This window comes from Euleptes europaea, chromosome 17, assembly GCF_029931775.1.
Source record: "Euleptes europaea isolate rEulEur1 chromosome 17, rEulEur1.hap1, whole genome shotgun sequence".
Lineage (NCBI taxonomy): Eukaryota > Metazoa > Chordata > Lepidosauria > Squamata > Sphaerodactylidae > Euleptes > Euleptes europaea.
In genome coordinates, this window is record NC_079328.1 from 2,760,752 (window position 1) to 2,775,628 (window position 14,877).

The 14,877-nt window shown below is 49.0% G+C and overlaps 1 protein-coding gene across 1 annotated transcript in view; it reads right to left on the minus strand.

The window, feature by feature from the left end:
• The window catches only part of CLPTM1L (CLPTM1 like), a 76,372-nt gene extending 62,140 nt beyond the window's left edge, over positions 1 to 14,232 (minus strand). Inside the window, exons 1-6 of the mRNA XM_056862269.1 lie at positions 14,021 to 14,232; positions 12,758 to 12,858; positions 10,664 to 10,853; positions 9,681 to 9,826; positions 8,080 to 8,158; positions 6,854 to 6,971 (exon numbers count right to left, since the gene is read on the minus strand). Coding sequence (XP_056718247.1) covers positions 6,854 to 6,971; positions 8,080 to 8,158; positions 9,681 to 9,826; positions 10,664 to 10,853; positions 12,758 to 12,858; positions 14,021 to 14,227 — 841 coding nt within the window. The 5' untranslated portion in view covers positions 14,228 to 14,232. The remainder of the gene's footprint in view (positions 1 to 6,853; positions 6,972 to 8,079; positions 8,159 to 9,680; positions 9,827 to 10,663; positions 10,854 to 12,757; positions 12,859 to 14,020) is intronic.
• Between the last annotated feature and the right edge of the window lie 645 nt (positions 14,233 to 14,877).

Below are 14,877 nucleotides of genomic sequence, written 5' to 3' on the forward strand. Positions count from 1 at the left end.
GACAGAAAAAGGAAGAGAGAAAAGCCTTCTCTCTCTCTCACACACACACACACACACAGCTGGCTCCCTGCAACCGGGCTTCAGCCTTCCACCTCCCCCCCCACCCCCAAGTCCACAAAAGCCCTCCACCTGATCGGCTCCCATGCGCATGCTCCGCCCCCGGGAGGGAGCGACTGGCTTTTTCCTCTTCTTCCCCCCTCCCTCCCTCCGCGGCGGGCGAGAGAGGTTTCAACTGCTGTGCCGCACAGCGTGCAGGGACGCTTCGCCTTCCCGGCTTGGGGGAAGCGTCTTCCTCCCTCCCGCCTCCTCTGGCCGATTAACAGCTGACAGTTGGCGAGAGGGGGTTTAAAGGGGCTGCAGTGTTCCTGCACGCTGTGGCTTCAGGGAGAGCCATGCTGTGCTGTCTCTGGCAAGGCCCTGGAGCTCCCAGGGGCCACCGAAAATGGCCTCAGGGGCCGTAAACGGCCCGGGGGCCGGACGTTCCCCATCCCTGCCTTAGGCAGATGATGAGAGGGAGGGCATCTTGGCCATCTTCTGATCACTAGGGGTGTGGAGGGGGGAGGTAGTTGTGAATTTCCTGCATTGTGCAGGGGGTTGGACTTGATGGTCCTGGTGGTCCCTTCCAACTCTATGATTCTCTTTACCTCTCCAGGTAGGTAAGTATTAATGGAATATTATAATTATTATATCACCCAGTTAACTGCGTCATGCAGGAATGGAACAGCCATTAAGAGCTAATACATGTTAATTGTTGGGAGGCTGCTAACATGTTAGGGGAGGGACTACTGCTCACTGGTAGAGCCTCTGGAACTGCAGGCAGAAAGTCTATGAAAGCTAAGTAGCAGCAAACCACAACATTTTATTGATAACATTTTCTGAACTTTAAAAGATATTATGCAATGCATTAGAAAAATGCCACACAAACCCCTATATTATTAAATGCATTAAAAGCTGGCTAAGATGGGAAGGGGCCATGGTTCAGTGGCAGAGCATCTGCTTGGCATGCAGAAAGCCCCAGGTGCAATCCCTGGTATCTCCAGTTAAAGATTAGGTAGTAGGTAATGAAAAAACCATTGTGTGAGACCCTGGAGAGCCACTGCCAGCCTGAGAAGAAAATACAGGCCATTTATGGACCAAAGGCCTGATTCAGTATACAGCAGCCTAGTATGTTTATATGTGTTATGTATGCTATGGAAAAGACAATCATGATAGGAAAAGTTGACGGCAGCAGGAAAAGAGGAAGACCCAACAAGAGATGGATTGACTCAATAAAGGAAGCCACAGCCCTCAGTTTGCAAGACCTGAGCAAGGCTGTTAATGAGAGGACGTTTTTGAGGTCATTAACTCAAGGGTCACAGTAAGTCGGAAGCGACTTCATGGCACAACAAGATTTATATTATATTATGTACATAAGACACTTGCTGGGCAGAGTCAACGTCCTGCAGAAGAAACTGGGGAAGGTATCCATTGCCTTTGGACTGCACCCATGGCGGGCACTTCAAAATGCTGGTGGGGAAACTTCATGGACTGGTGAAAAAAACAGAGTTGCACTAACCTGTAACTGTTATTCATTGAAGTCTTCTGTGCAGCCCCACATTGTGGACTGCGCCTGTGCGCAGGCCTACCGCCGGCGGAACACCTCTAGCTTAGCAACTACGTAGGGGGTGCCTCTCCCATCAGGAGCAAGTGGGACAGCTCCCCGCCAAAACCATCACCTGCTCCAGAGGGCGTGCCCCCCAATCCCTCAGTTTTTGCCTGCTGCTGCAAGCTCAACCATTTCATTATTTTTTTCTCTTTTTTTTTTTGTTTTAGCGAGAGAGCCATTGGTCGGGCAGGAGGGAATGCATGTCTGCACAGAAGACCACAATGAACAACCGTTACAGGTAAGTGCAACTGTGTTTTCATCTTCAGTCCTCTGTGCAGCACCCCCAGGATTTTTAGCAAGGTACATACCAGCAGGAGGAGGGTGGCAATCTTACTGGAACGTTTTGCTGACGTCTGTATTCTTTCTCGCCAACAGGTCCTCACAAAGGTGTCACCAGAAGACCAAGTAGCAGCCTTATAGATATCTGCGATTGGAACCTTGCAATGAAAAACATCCAAAGATCCCTGGGCTTGTGCAGAGTGGACCTTCACCTCCAGAGGACACGGTTTCCTTGCAACCTGGTAAGCAGAAAAAACAGCAGACACCACCCACCTTGCTATGGTCTGCAAAGAAACAGCCTTACCATCGTTGGGGCCAGCATAACAAACAAATAAACAAACGGATTCTTATCAATTCTAAACTGTTTTGTTCTATCAGTATAATAAAGGAGAGCTCTCCTCTCATCTAAGGAGTGTAAAACTCTCTCTGAATCCGACGGATGGGAAAAAAATACTGGTAATGTAACCTCCTGAGCTAAATAGAACCTAGAAACTACCGTATATACTCGAGTATAGGCCGAGTTTTTCAGCCCAAAAAAAGGGCTGAAAAATCCCAACTCAGCCTATATGCGGGTCAATACGGTAGGTGGAGGGAGGGGGGGAACTTGCCGCCGCCGCCTCCAACGCGCCTTCCCCTGGGCCAGGAGCGGCCTGGGCAGCCTCCTGCGTGCCAGGGGGGGCCCGCCGCCGCCTCCAGCGCGCCTTCCCCCGGGCCAGGAGCGGCCTGGGCAGCCTCCTGCGCGCTGGGGGGGCCAGCCGCCGCCTCCTCCAGCGCGCCTTCCACCGGGCCAGGATCGGCCTGGGCTGCCTCCTGCGCGCCGAGGGGGGGGGGGCGCTGCCGCCAGCTGATTGCCGTCTCTCCCGGTAAGTAGGGGGTTCAGGGGCTCTTCCCCCTCCCCCCCAGGGTGGCGCTGGGGTCGGGGTGGGTCTGGAGGTCCCGGGAGGCCGGCGGAAGGGCGACCCGGGGTTGTATAAGCCGACCCTCGGCTTATACGTGGGTGCCTAATTTTTCCCCATTTTGGGGGTTAAATTAGGCACCTCGGCTTATACGCGGGTCGGCTTATACGCGAGTATATACGGTACTTTATGGATAAATGTCAAGCTAGGATGCAGAACCATTCATCTGTTCACTATCTTCAGGAAGAGGGCATCCACTCCAAAGGCTGCCAGCTCACTTACCCTCCTAGCAGAGGTACCAGCCACCAAGGCGGCAACTTTCTCAGATAGGGAGATTCAAGTGCAAGCACCCAAAGGTTCAAGGGGGGGGGGTGCATTAACTGGGCCAGAACCAAAGACAGGTACCACTGGGGAGCTAACTTGGGAAGCGGCAGAAACACGTTGAGTAAACCTTTAAAAAAACCCTTAGGCCATGCGCAAAAAGGGATGAACCTTCTACTGGGTCATGATAGGAAAAAGTGTCTGCCAGGTGAACTTTAACCAATGCTACATATATTGTAACAAAATGCATATTTAGTCTGGCATGTGCTACTATAACGGTGGTCGATGCCATAAGGCCTAGTAAATGCTGGATAGCTGTAGCTGACTGCCAACTGCATGGACCGAATCACAGCTTTAATGGCAACAGGAATCAGGAACAGCTCCCACAAACTGAACCCTCTGAGATGGGAGGAGGTTGGACTTGCCCCAATTAATTAATAAACCTAGTCTCAGACAGGTAGATGTTTTATCTGGCCAAGGGCCGCAAATAAACTAAGATATATGAACTAAAATTATTTTACTGACAAAGGTTTACAGTCTCAGACAGGTAGATATCACCAGGTTGACCTGAATTTCCAACACATCCTTGGAATGTGCTGTAATTAACCAATCATCAAAATAAGAAAATCGAACAACCTTGCATCCTCAAATATGCAACTAGGTATATTGAATGATGTCATGGCTGTGTCTGAACCTGAGACATTTTCTATGGGTCTGGTGAATTGAAATGTGAAAATATGCATCCTTAGGGTCCAACACAGCAAACTATATGGCAGGAAGGGAGACCATCCTGAATTTGGAAACAAACAGATGTTCATTTAACTTTCTAAGATCCAATATGGGTCTATTCCCACCATCTTTTTTGTTAACCATAACAATTTTTGAATAAAATCCCCAATGGGGACAGTCAAAAGTAACATTTTGAACCCTTCTTGAGAAGGTCTAGGAGCTGTAACGATAATTCTGGAAAGGGATTTTCTCAAGCACAAACTGGGGGAGAACATTGCGGAACTGTCTTAAATTCAAAACAATAACCATCTTTAATAATGCTCAAAACCTAAGTATCAGAGCAGATAGTCAACCACTCTGAATAAAAGTGGGCTAATTTCCCCAGGAATGGGGTAACACCTAATGATATAGGTACTAGTCAGAAACGCTGAGGTGGTTGCTGATGATCCCTAGCCAGGTGTGGGCTTGGGGCAGACTTGGGCCTTGAGGATGGTTTACATTTTGACAGACTGCTGCTGTTGATACTGAAACTGGTGAGGAGGAGGATACAAGTGCTGGTATCTTTGGAAGCACTGACCCTTGTAAAAGGGGGTGGCAAACCCATGCTGCTTCTGAGGAAAGCGCTTCCTCGTAGACTGGCTATATGGCAAAATGCCCAAGGATTTGCCAGTGTGCCTGAGCTTTTTAATGTTAGGGAGAAACTCCGTAGTATTGGTTGCAAATAATGTGGAACCTTCAAAGGGGAGGTCCTCAACTTGAGCTATGGTGTCTACAGGCAGTGTAATATTTTGGAGCCAAGAGTGACGATGAAGAGTAACGGCAGAAGCCAAAGCTCTTGCTGACCTCTGCAGAGTGCTTGCCTGAACTAATCTCCTGCTTTGACAAGCGCACAGCTTCCGATTGGATTAGATTAACCAAGGAAGAGATGATATCGTCCCATTATTGTCTGATAGTTAGCAATCCTAAAAAAGAAGCTGATGTATATATTTTTCTTCCTGGCGAATCCAGCCTCCTCCTCCTCTCTGTCAGCCGAGATAGAGTGCTGACCGGTACATTGCTTTGCTTGCTTCTCATCAGCCACGATGGAAGAGGGCAGAGGGTTGGATAGGCAAACATTCAGCAGAAGCTGGTTTCACCCTGTATATATCTCCCAATTTCTGAGTAGAACCTGGCAGATGCTGGCTTCTTCCAAATCGGTACTATCAAGTCCAAAAGTCCTTCTAGAATGGGGAATGCTACAATACCAGGAGAATCGGTGTACAGTCTGAGAATTTTATCGTTTGGCTTACTGTCTGATGTAGACACATCTATCTCCAGAGCCTGAGCCATATGTAACATCTGCTCCTCGTATAGGGGAAACTGAACTGGGGTCTCCCACCTTCTTGTCAGGTAATGTTTTGGACTGACCCTCAGAGCTATAGGCTGAAGCCTCAGGTTCCTCTTCCCCCTGTTCTGATTTGTTGTAGCTCGGAACCAGTGTAAAAGGTGCCCTGGAACTAGGGACTATTGGAACTGATGTAGGCTCAAGGTGTGTACCTGACAAATCAAGCTGCTTGACATGGCAAAAGATGATCAAACCCTGGATCTGGTCAGGCAATAGAAACGGGGATGCGGCAGCAGGTGCCTGAGACCAGGGAACCAACAAAGGATCCAAGGCGCTAGGGGCTGGGTCGATATCCTGCAAAAGTTAAGGCTCTGAATCGAAGTCCGAAAAGGAAGGCTCTGGCGACTCAGAACCTAGAGGAGGTGTTTTCGGAGGAACTAAGATGACCTCCGGTTCTGGCATTGGAACAGAGCATTTGGAACCTTTGGTTGCCTTCAAAGTCTTGTCCTTATGCTTCAGCTTCTGTTAGACTTCTTAGCCAGGGGCTCACAACATGATAGTTTTGGTTGGTTACACTCACGGTGTTTAGGAGCCAGAACTAACGGGGCCCTTGGAACTGAAGTAGAGGTCAAAGCCCATTCTGAAGCTGAAGTCCTGGGAACTGAGGCAGTTTCCAAATGGGCCTGGGATGACACAGCCGCCGGAACCAATTGAGTCGAGGAAGGTCTTTGCAGAGTTCTGGGTCCCGGCTTGTCTAGTAGACAATAAGGAATTCTGCCAAAGAGCGGTCTTCAGCCTGGTGGCTCTGTGCAGTCTGGCTGAAGGTGTGAACTTGAGACACACTTTGCAAGCCTGCATGTTATGAGCTTCTCCTAGACAGAGGAGACAGGCTCATCTGTGTGGGTCGTTTTTGTACCACACTGAGTGTACTTTTTAAAGAGGGTCTTCGAGGCCATGGTAGCAACAACAGGATAATCCTTTCAAGGGCACCGAAAATGGGTGAATACAGAATGAAAGAACAAGCACAGCTAGACCAGTGACAGCTGTTTCAGCCACTCACGTAGCACTGGATGATAAGGAAGCGAAAATCCAAAAAGAATTTCTCAAACAATGTACAGCTAGAGGAAACATCTACTCTCAGAGGTAGCAGGCAGGAACTGAGGGATGGGGGTATGCCCTCCGGCGCATGTGATGGTTTCAACGGGAACCCATCCTGTTTACTCCTGATGGGAGGGGTGCTGCTATGTAGTTGATAAGCTAATGTTTTCCTCTAGCGGCAGGCCTGTGTGCAGACGCAGTCCCCAATGGGGGCTGCACAGAGGACTGAAGATGAACTCCCTGTACTAAGATTTGAGGACAGATGCTCAGCCGGAACTTGTCTCCCAACCAACTTTTCTCTGTGCAGGGAACTATTTTGCTATGGAAGAATATTCAGACATGCCCCCCCCGCCCCCCCAATGTGAACCGATAGTTTTGTCACCACATTTGCTGCGTGTGTGACCTTGGTCACTATTTCTCAACACTAGACAAGTACACATTTGATCTTCAGAGGTACAGAAATTCAACATTCAGAATCAGAACCATGGCAGTTCTTTGATTTTGCCCAAATGCCTAAGAATGCTGTGTCTTGCTTTTATGCCATCAGGGACAGGGACTTACCAAACTGCTGCAGAGAATACACAGCATCTTGCATATGGATCCAAAATCTAAGCTTTCCCAGGGATATTTTATCATACGACACTGTAAGTGGCAGCTCTGTTGTTGAACGGTTTATAATCTGCATTGTTTAAAACATAAAAAGAATCCACAAGATTAATGCTGATATCTACACACCAGCAAAAGGTTACATTATTTATTTGCTCCTGAATTTCATGTAAAAGGGTTACATTATGGAAGACTGATGCCCATCAGTGGTGACCCTCGTCATCATTCTGCTCTCCCAGTTACCTTAAAGCAGCAGGACCGCTTGATGTACAAGCAACCTCAGACACAAGATGTCCTTCCCGGGCCAAGAGCTGTGCAAGCGGGACAGAATCCTTTGAGGCTCAATGGAGCACTTTAAACTTCCTTTCCCTTGTCTGTCTCCAGCCATGCTGAAGTAATGCCAGGAACAAGCCCAGCTCTTGTATAGTACAACAGGCCGGTACATCCCTCCTCCCATCCAGAGCCCTGTCCTTTCCCAGGATGCAAGGCTGGCCCGCTTCAGTTCCAAGCATGAGCGATCGACATGTGCTGCCTTGGGAAGGAGCAGGACTGCCGGACAGGAACCATGCAAGGGCTGGGTGTCCTGCACTGTGCTTGGTGCTGCATGTGCACAACCAAGAGCAAGCAAAAAGGCACCCTTCTCATAGGGAAGTGATCCCTAATGCGGTGCCCATGGAGCCCAACAGTGCGTTTCCTAGTACCCACTTGTTTCCTGAGTCTTGCATAAAATACAAGTATCTTGAACAGGAGATAAGAAGTGCTTTGGGTTGCTCTCTTTCAGCTGAATGACTAGTAAGGAACAGGATTCGTCCCATGCAGGCACATCCCAGCACCGCTCCCTTCACCAGGCCAAAGATACAGACCGCTTTATGTCTCTGGGTGTGGCCACAGGCAGCAAACCCCGTCTTTTGAAAGGGAAGCCAAACAGAATCTCTTGCCCACCGCAAAGAGTTGATCCTGGCCCATGTGGAGGCCATTATATTATTGGCCCTGCTGCCCCCATCAGCTATTTTTGTGGTGGCACCCACTATCCTTTCTGAAAATTCAAAAAACTACCCAAAACTTCCCCAACTTTGTTTCTAAGTAAGCTCTTTCAAGGTAAGCTGCTGTAGCAGAAGCAACAAGCCCGTTTGTTATAAATCAAGATTAAACATTTACTGTTACATTGTACTGTTACTCACCATTAAATCTTTCACTCTGTTGCTCAGCTGATCAATAAACAGTATTGGAAGATAATGTACTGTCTTGCCCAGCTGAACCCTAGGTTTTAAAATGGATTTCATTGTGAACATAATAGGCCTGAAATGTATTTCCATTGTTATTCATTGTTCCATTGTTACTCAAAAACTAAACAGCATGACCTCTTTTTATTGAATGCCTATTTCAGGGTACAAAACAAATTTGTAATCAACTCAAATATTTTTCCATAGCCCATTTTTTAGGCTGGAGGAACAACAGTTAAGTATTGTGATGGAGAGGGAAAAAGAACAGTAACTTAACCCTGCAAGATCCTCTCTAAATCAAGCTCCTACGGAACTGAAGGCTGAGTTCCCCCACTAGAACAACAAGCTGGACAAGCCTCCCATGTGAGGCTCAGGAACTTCACCTTCAGATGGGCAACCCAAGGCAAAAAGCAGCTGTGGATGAGGAGCATCTGTAACATACCTTTTTGGAGTTGAAGGACAGAGCCTGATCCTTTTCCTTTGCTAAATAAGCCTTCTCATAAACTGCCAATCAGGATTCTATAGTTAAACAGGAACTAACTGTCCCGTGGACAGGAAACCTCAAGCAAAACACAGTCCTGGGCTCCTTTCCGTACACCCCCAATGCCACTAATAGATAGCAAAGCATATTTAAAAACCTGCCATACTGACATCTTATTATATTGCTTAGTGAGTTGCTTTTAATGATGATGAATTCACTCATAGATATGAACTCTGATTCACTCCAGCCAAAAGACTTTCAAGTCAATGCTTAAAGCCACTGCCCTGGAGGCCAAAAGTCAGATGACCAAATAAGTTAGGCCTTGTGGGGGGTTTGGCCTCTTTGGCACCCCTGGGTAATAAATTCCCAACATTAAATCAAGCAATACAGGCAGCTTTTTACGTATTGCATTTTTATTCTGAGGGATTCAGGGAAGCATCTGTGGGGTCATGCCATGCACCCCCTCACTCCAAACCCAGAGATAGATAAAGAGGAAGAGACAGTGCCTTGTTCAGCGCTATCCAGGAATTTGAAACCAGGTGTTCCTGGCCCACAATCAAAAAGTCGTAAATATTATTTATTTTTATCCCAGCTCCCCCCGCCCCTGTGGAATTTAGGGCAGTGCGTATTCTCCCCCCCCCCCATCTTCACAACCCATGAGGTAGGTTGGGCTTAGGAAATGGGCCGTCTTGGGTTGACCCTGTGGGCTTTGGGCTGAGGGGGGATTTTGACCAAATTCTCCCCAACTACAGCCCAGCATTGTAGCCTCTACACTACTCAGTCCATAATCCACCCACTGCATCATAAACTTTACACAAGTCAATTCAAAGCCAAAGAACTCTACTGGAGCTAAAGAAATCTTAAGTAGTCGTGATATAATTAAGCCCCAAGTCCATTAAAGTCTGTTTTCAAAGACTAAGCCATTTGCTAAAAGCAGCACTCATCCAATTTCTTCCCTTTGACAGTATTTGCAATGCTGCTGTTGTTAAAAGGTTGCTCTTTGCCCAGGCTATATATTTATGTGCATGCATGCACGTGGGTTAGACCAGCAATAAAAATCACAGCACTGTTTGCTTACATTTTCATGTATCGGTGCACATCAGCCGGGAGAGAAGATCCATCAAACACAAAGTCTTCCACCATGACATTTAAGGTTAACCTGGACCTCCAATGTGAGACGGGCTCATCTAGTGCATACGTTTGCTTTTTTTCAGCTTCAATTTGCTTTTTTGGGGGGGGGGGGAAGGTAAGACACAAACAAAAAATTGTAAACAAACAAAAAATTGTAAAATCTAATAAATAAGAAATCCTATTTCTGGCAGCCATAGTGGAAACCCTTCCAAAAAGCAGACACAATTGCTTATGGACTCTCAGCTCCTATGATCCTATTCTTCCTATGCAGCCACTGTTGTCTTCTTATTAAGCTCCTATCTTTGCTGCTTTTCCCTAACAGCATGAGGGTTGGGGTCAGCCATTAGAACTTGCCTCAACCAGCAGAACTCCCATACTTCTCTCCAGGGCCTCCACGCAAAACACCTCCGAGGAAACATCAACATTTGGAGCAGAGTAATTTTGTGCAGTTAAAGAGAGGGAAACAGAAATACAAGGTGCTTCAAAGCTCCATTAATACTATGTCTAACAGCAAACTTGGGTCCTTCCCAGACCCACAGAATAACAGTAGTTTGTAAATTAGCCTTGCACAATGACACAAGGACAACATGTGAGCTCACCCTCCATAAGGCACAGACCACAGAAGGCAGCTGAAAAGAACAAGGTCAGCAGAAGGGGATGAGGGACGAAGGCAGCCCCCAACTTGTAAGGATACTAACAGGGAAAAGAACTGCCAACAGTGAAGGGAGCCCATGCCCTTGGCCGAGCACATCCACTTAAAGACAAAGTTTTACGGGAAGGGAAAGTGCTGTCAAAATGTGCTTAGTTAAGGTGAGCAAACTCTTCACGTACTCACTGAACCAGCCCTGTTTTTATGGGAGAGTGGGACCTGTACTTAGAAATAATGCAGAATGCTACACATCTACCAAAAAGAAGACAAACAAAACACACCTGAGTGACAGATTCTCCGGTGAGAAGATTAATTTCTTCTGGTTTAGGGACCATGTAGGTAGTCAGTGGGCTTACAATATGCACCTGTTTGCCATCATGCCAGGGCAGGATTCCAGCGTGGTGAAGAAAGATGTATGCATATAAGGTCCCATTATTCCGTGTTTTCTTTGGTACAGACACATTCACAGTTCTAATAAACAAAAACATTTTGGAATCATATATTTATCTGTTTCACATCTACCAGGATTACTGGCAAAAGTACCAAGACAGAACAAAGATGGATAACGTCTAAATAATTGACCTGTATTCCTCTTTGAATCTCAAGACACAGGGCAGGGGTCCCGGACCTTTCTGAGCCTATGGGCACCTTTGGAATTCTCCCATAGTGTGGTGGGCACAGGCTGGCTGCCACAAAATGGCTGCTGCAGGAGACAGAGACAGTCACAATGGCTGCTGCAGCTTAGCTTCAGTCACATGATGGAGATCCCTATGCTGTGGCAAGAGCCACTGCTACAGCAACATTTTGAAAAAGCTACGGAGACAATTAAATCTCCTGTGGTCAATCAGAAGCCTTACTGGGCAAAAGGCCCACCCACATTCTTAAAACACTTGTGATGGCGGGCACCATGGCATCCACAGGCACCATTTTGGGGACCCCTGACACAGTCTAACTGGCTCGTCCTTTCATTTTGTTTTAATGAAATATTTTTGAATGAATAATGATCGTGAAGTGCCTGGCTGGAAGTAAGCAGCCAACCTTCTTTAGCACTATTTAAGACTAAATCAGAACGTCACCTGCAACATGTATAAATTGTGCCCAGACGACATCAAAACAGGTAGACTTTGTATTGCGACTTCTCCATAAACATGTTCAGTACTGTAGTGTAAGTTGTACTACTGTGGCCTGAAAGAATTTTCCATGAAATATACAGTGCATGATCTAGCCAAAGATCAAGTATTTCAATGTGAGAGATTGAAGAACTTGCTCGTGTGTTTATTGCAATGGAAGAGCTACATATTGCCCACATATCTTCAGGAAAGATGTGGGCACAATATGGGCAACCCAGGAAGGCAACTGATTAAAAACGATACACACTGCAAAACCTTTAAGAAAACAAACTATCAAAAGAAAAACTTTATAACAGCCATAAGAGACCCAAGAACTGGAAAAACGTCAGTAAACATCAAGAGACTCCCAAACAGCTCTCCTTCCTAATTTCTTCTGCAAAGCTGTTCCACAGGGCTGGAGAAACCACAGACAAAGACTGGAAGTGGGCAGCAGCAAAGGAAGGCACCACTGCAGGGTTTGGGATATCAGACAGGTGCTGCTGTGCTAAGCATAGTCGCCTTGTAGTGGGAGAGTCAGTCCTTCCAGTATGGGTCTTGAAGGGCTCTAAAGGCAAACGCTGCCACCTTGAATTGGACTTGGAAACCAACAGGCAACTAATCAAAGGACCAGAAACTAGGTGGGACACGATCCCCTGTAGCTCACCCTGATAACAGATGGACTTGCTGCATTTTGCACCAACTGTGGTTTCCCAATCATCTTCAAGGGCAGCCCCATGTAGAGCATGTGACAACAATCAAGCCTCCAGGTTACTGTCACATGGATCAGCAGTCTCCAGACAGAAGGAAAGCTCACAGGCCCACTGTCGTTGGCCAAATGCATGTTTGGCCACAGCAGGGCCCTGTGAATCCAGCGGGAATCCCAAGCTGGTCACAGCGGTCTTCAAAGGAAGCGGGACCTGATCTAGAAGGAAATACAGCCCCTCCTGAAGCAGATGTTCCTTCAGACACAGGCACAGGGCAACTGCTTAGGTTGGTGGCAAAGCTTTCTGCTGTATTTTGGCTCACAAACAAAAACAAAACAGGGATGCACAGATCCTTAAGAGTGTCCACTCCTAACATACCATCTACCACCAATAAGAGGTGGTACTAAGATTCGGGGCAGGGCTTCGATTCAGAGTGTGGGAATGTTAGGTTGAGTACGCTACATACCAGGTTGCACAAAAGCAATGCCATGAGCTGCTGATGCTACACCCATCATTATAAAGGGAATCATTTTCTGAAATTGTATAAATAAATCCATAATACCTTTCAAATTTGGATTCAACATCAAAATTCTCCACATTCAAAACCAGATCGATATTATTCTCAGTACCTATGTTGGATCGCGTGGTCGTGTAAACACTCAGCTGAAACAGAAAAGAAGTAAACTGTTAGTGCCTGCAGAAAGACAGGTTTCTTCCCAACTTGAACTTTGTTGGGCTCTGAAAAACAATCTTGGTCATCCCTACCATGTATTTCTTTATTTGTTTATTTAAAACATTTATTTCCTGCCTTTCATCGAGGCCCGCAGTGGCTTACAAAATGTAAACATGCAGAGTTATAAAACATATACAAATTAAAATTCACCAAATGAAATGTTTTCCTTGTGATAACTGCAGCAGACGGATTTTACTTAAGATCAGTTATCCGAGTTGCATTGTGGCAGCTTCTGAGCGTTTTCATCCCACAATACTTTAGTGACATTTGAAATGAGAACCATTGCATCTCTGTGTGCATGCATGACATCACCAACTCCCCGTCCCTGGTACCACGCCTGCCTGGGAAACATCCTGACCAAAAGTACATGCCATGAGTCTCTGGGGCCCACACTGCAAATTTCACCAGAGGATCATGAGACCTGGCAGAAGTCAATCATGCTGCTGAGAGAGAATAAAAAAGCATTCGACTGTCTCGTTCGACTGTATTTATTTTACTTCATTTACACTCCACTTTTCACCGCAATGGGGACTCAAAGCAGCTTGCAAAAGTCTCCATGTTATTCTCACAATAGCTCTGTGAGGTCGATTATTTACTTCTGTGCCCCGTCGGCCCAGTCACGCTGGAGGCGATTGACCATTGAAACAACAGGTTAACGCTAGGAGGTGGAGACCGGCTGATGGGCCCAAGGGCAACCACAGAGGTCCCATGCCAATGGGGGCCTTTGGCACCATAAAGCGGCGGGGGCGGCAGGCGGGGACGGAGGGCCGTCTCAAACCATGGCGGGGAGGCGGCCACCGAGCCCGGCGGCGGTGGGCCCCCCGGCCCCCGGAGGGGGGGCGTGCTGGGGACCCCCGCCGTAAGCGGCGGCCTCTCCGCCCGGGGGAAGGCGGCGTAGAGACGAAGGGAAGAGGCCCGCCGCCACGGGCAGCGGCCGGCCCTCGGTGGCCAGGCGAGCGAGCGGCGGGGGAGAGAAGCGGGCGAGGGAGGCGCGGGCTCTCGCCCCCCCTCTCTGCGCCTCGCCGGGCTGCGGGGAGGTGACGCGAGGCCCCGCCCGCCCGCCAGCCCCCCGCCCGCCAGCCCCCCGCTCACCTGCAGCTTGGGCCGGCGCGCCAGGTAAGGCCGGATGCAGCCGTCGCCCCCTCCTGCTGCTGCGGCTGCGGCTGCGTCGGCGTCGCGGGCGGCGGGCAGGCAGGGCCGGGTGTGGACGATGCCGTACATGACCCAGCAGGTGTGCGCCACGTACACGGCGAAGAGCCCCACCGCCAGCCCCGTCAGCGAGCTGCGCCTCGGCAGCATCGCCACCGCGCCGGCATCGGCCGGACCCCGCCGCAGCCTTCTTCCCCCTCCGCCACGGGAGCAGGACGGCCGCCACGCACGGCCTGCCGGGAAACGTACTCCAGCCTTCCGCCCCGCCCCGGAAACGGCGGCCGGAAGAGAGGCGAGGAGAAGGGCTTCTTCGCGCGAGGGTCTCTCTCTCTCTCTCTCTCTCTCCCTCCGCCCGCCGCCGCTTGGGCGCCTCGTCCCCGTGACGGGGGCCGAGCCCGCCGCCCAGCCCCAGCCCGCCGCCCAGCCTCCTGCCCTTGCGCAAGGCGAGCCGGGGGTGTTGGGGAGCCGCAGAAACGCCGGGGCGCCCCTGGCCAGGGCCGACGGCGGCAAAGCAGCCAGCGAGCAAATTCGGCAAGCGAGACATGCACATGACGGTTGCCAACTCCCGCGTGGGAAATGCCTGGAGGTGTGGGGGCAACGTCCAGGGAGGGCACGCAGCTCAGTACGGGGGTGTGATGCGAGAGAGGCCGCCGTTTCCGTCGTCTGGAGTCCAGTCGCGCTGCCAGAGGACGCCCGGAGGACGAGGGCGCCCGCGGTTCTCATGGATCTAGGTCATTGATTACCCCCCCCCCACACACACACAGAACATTTAACCTTCACGTGTTTTGTATGTGCCAATA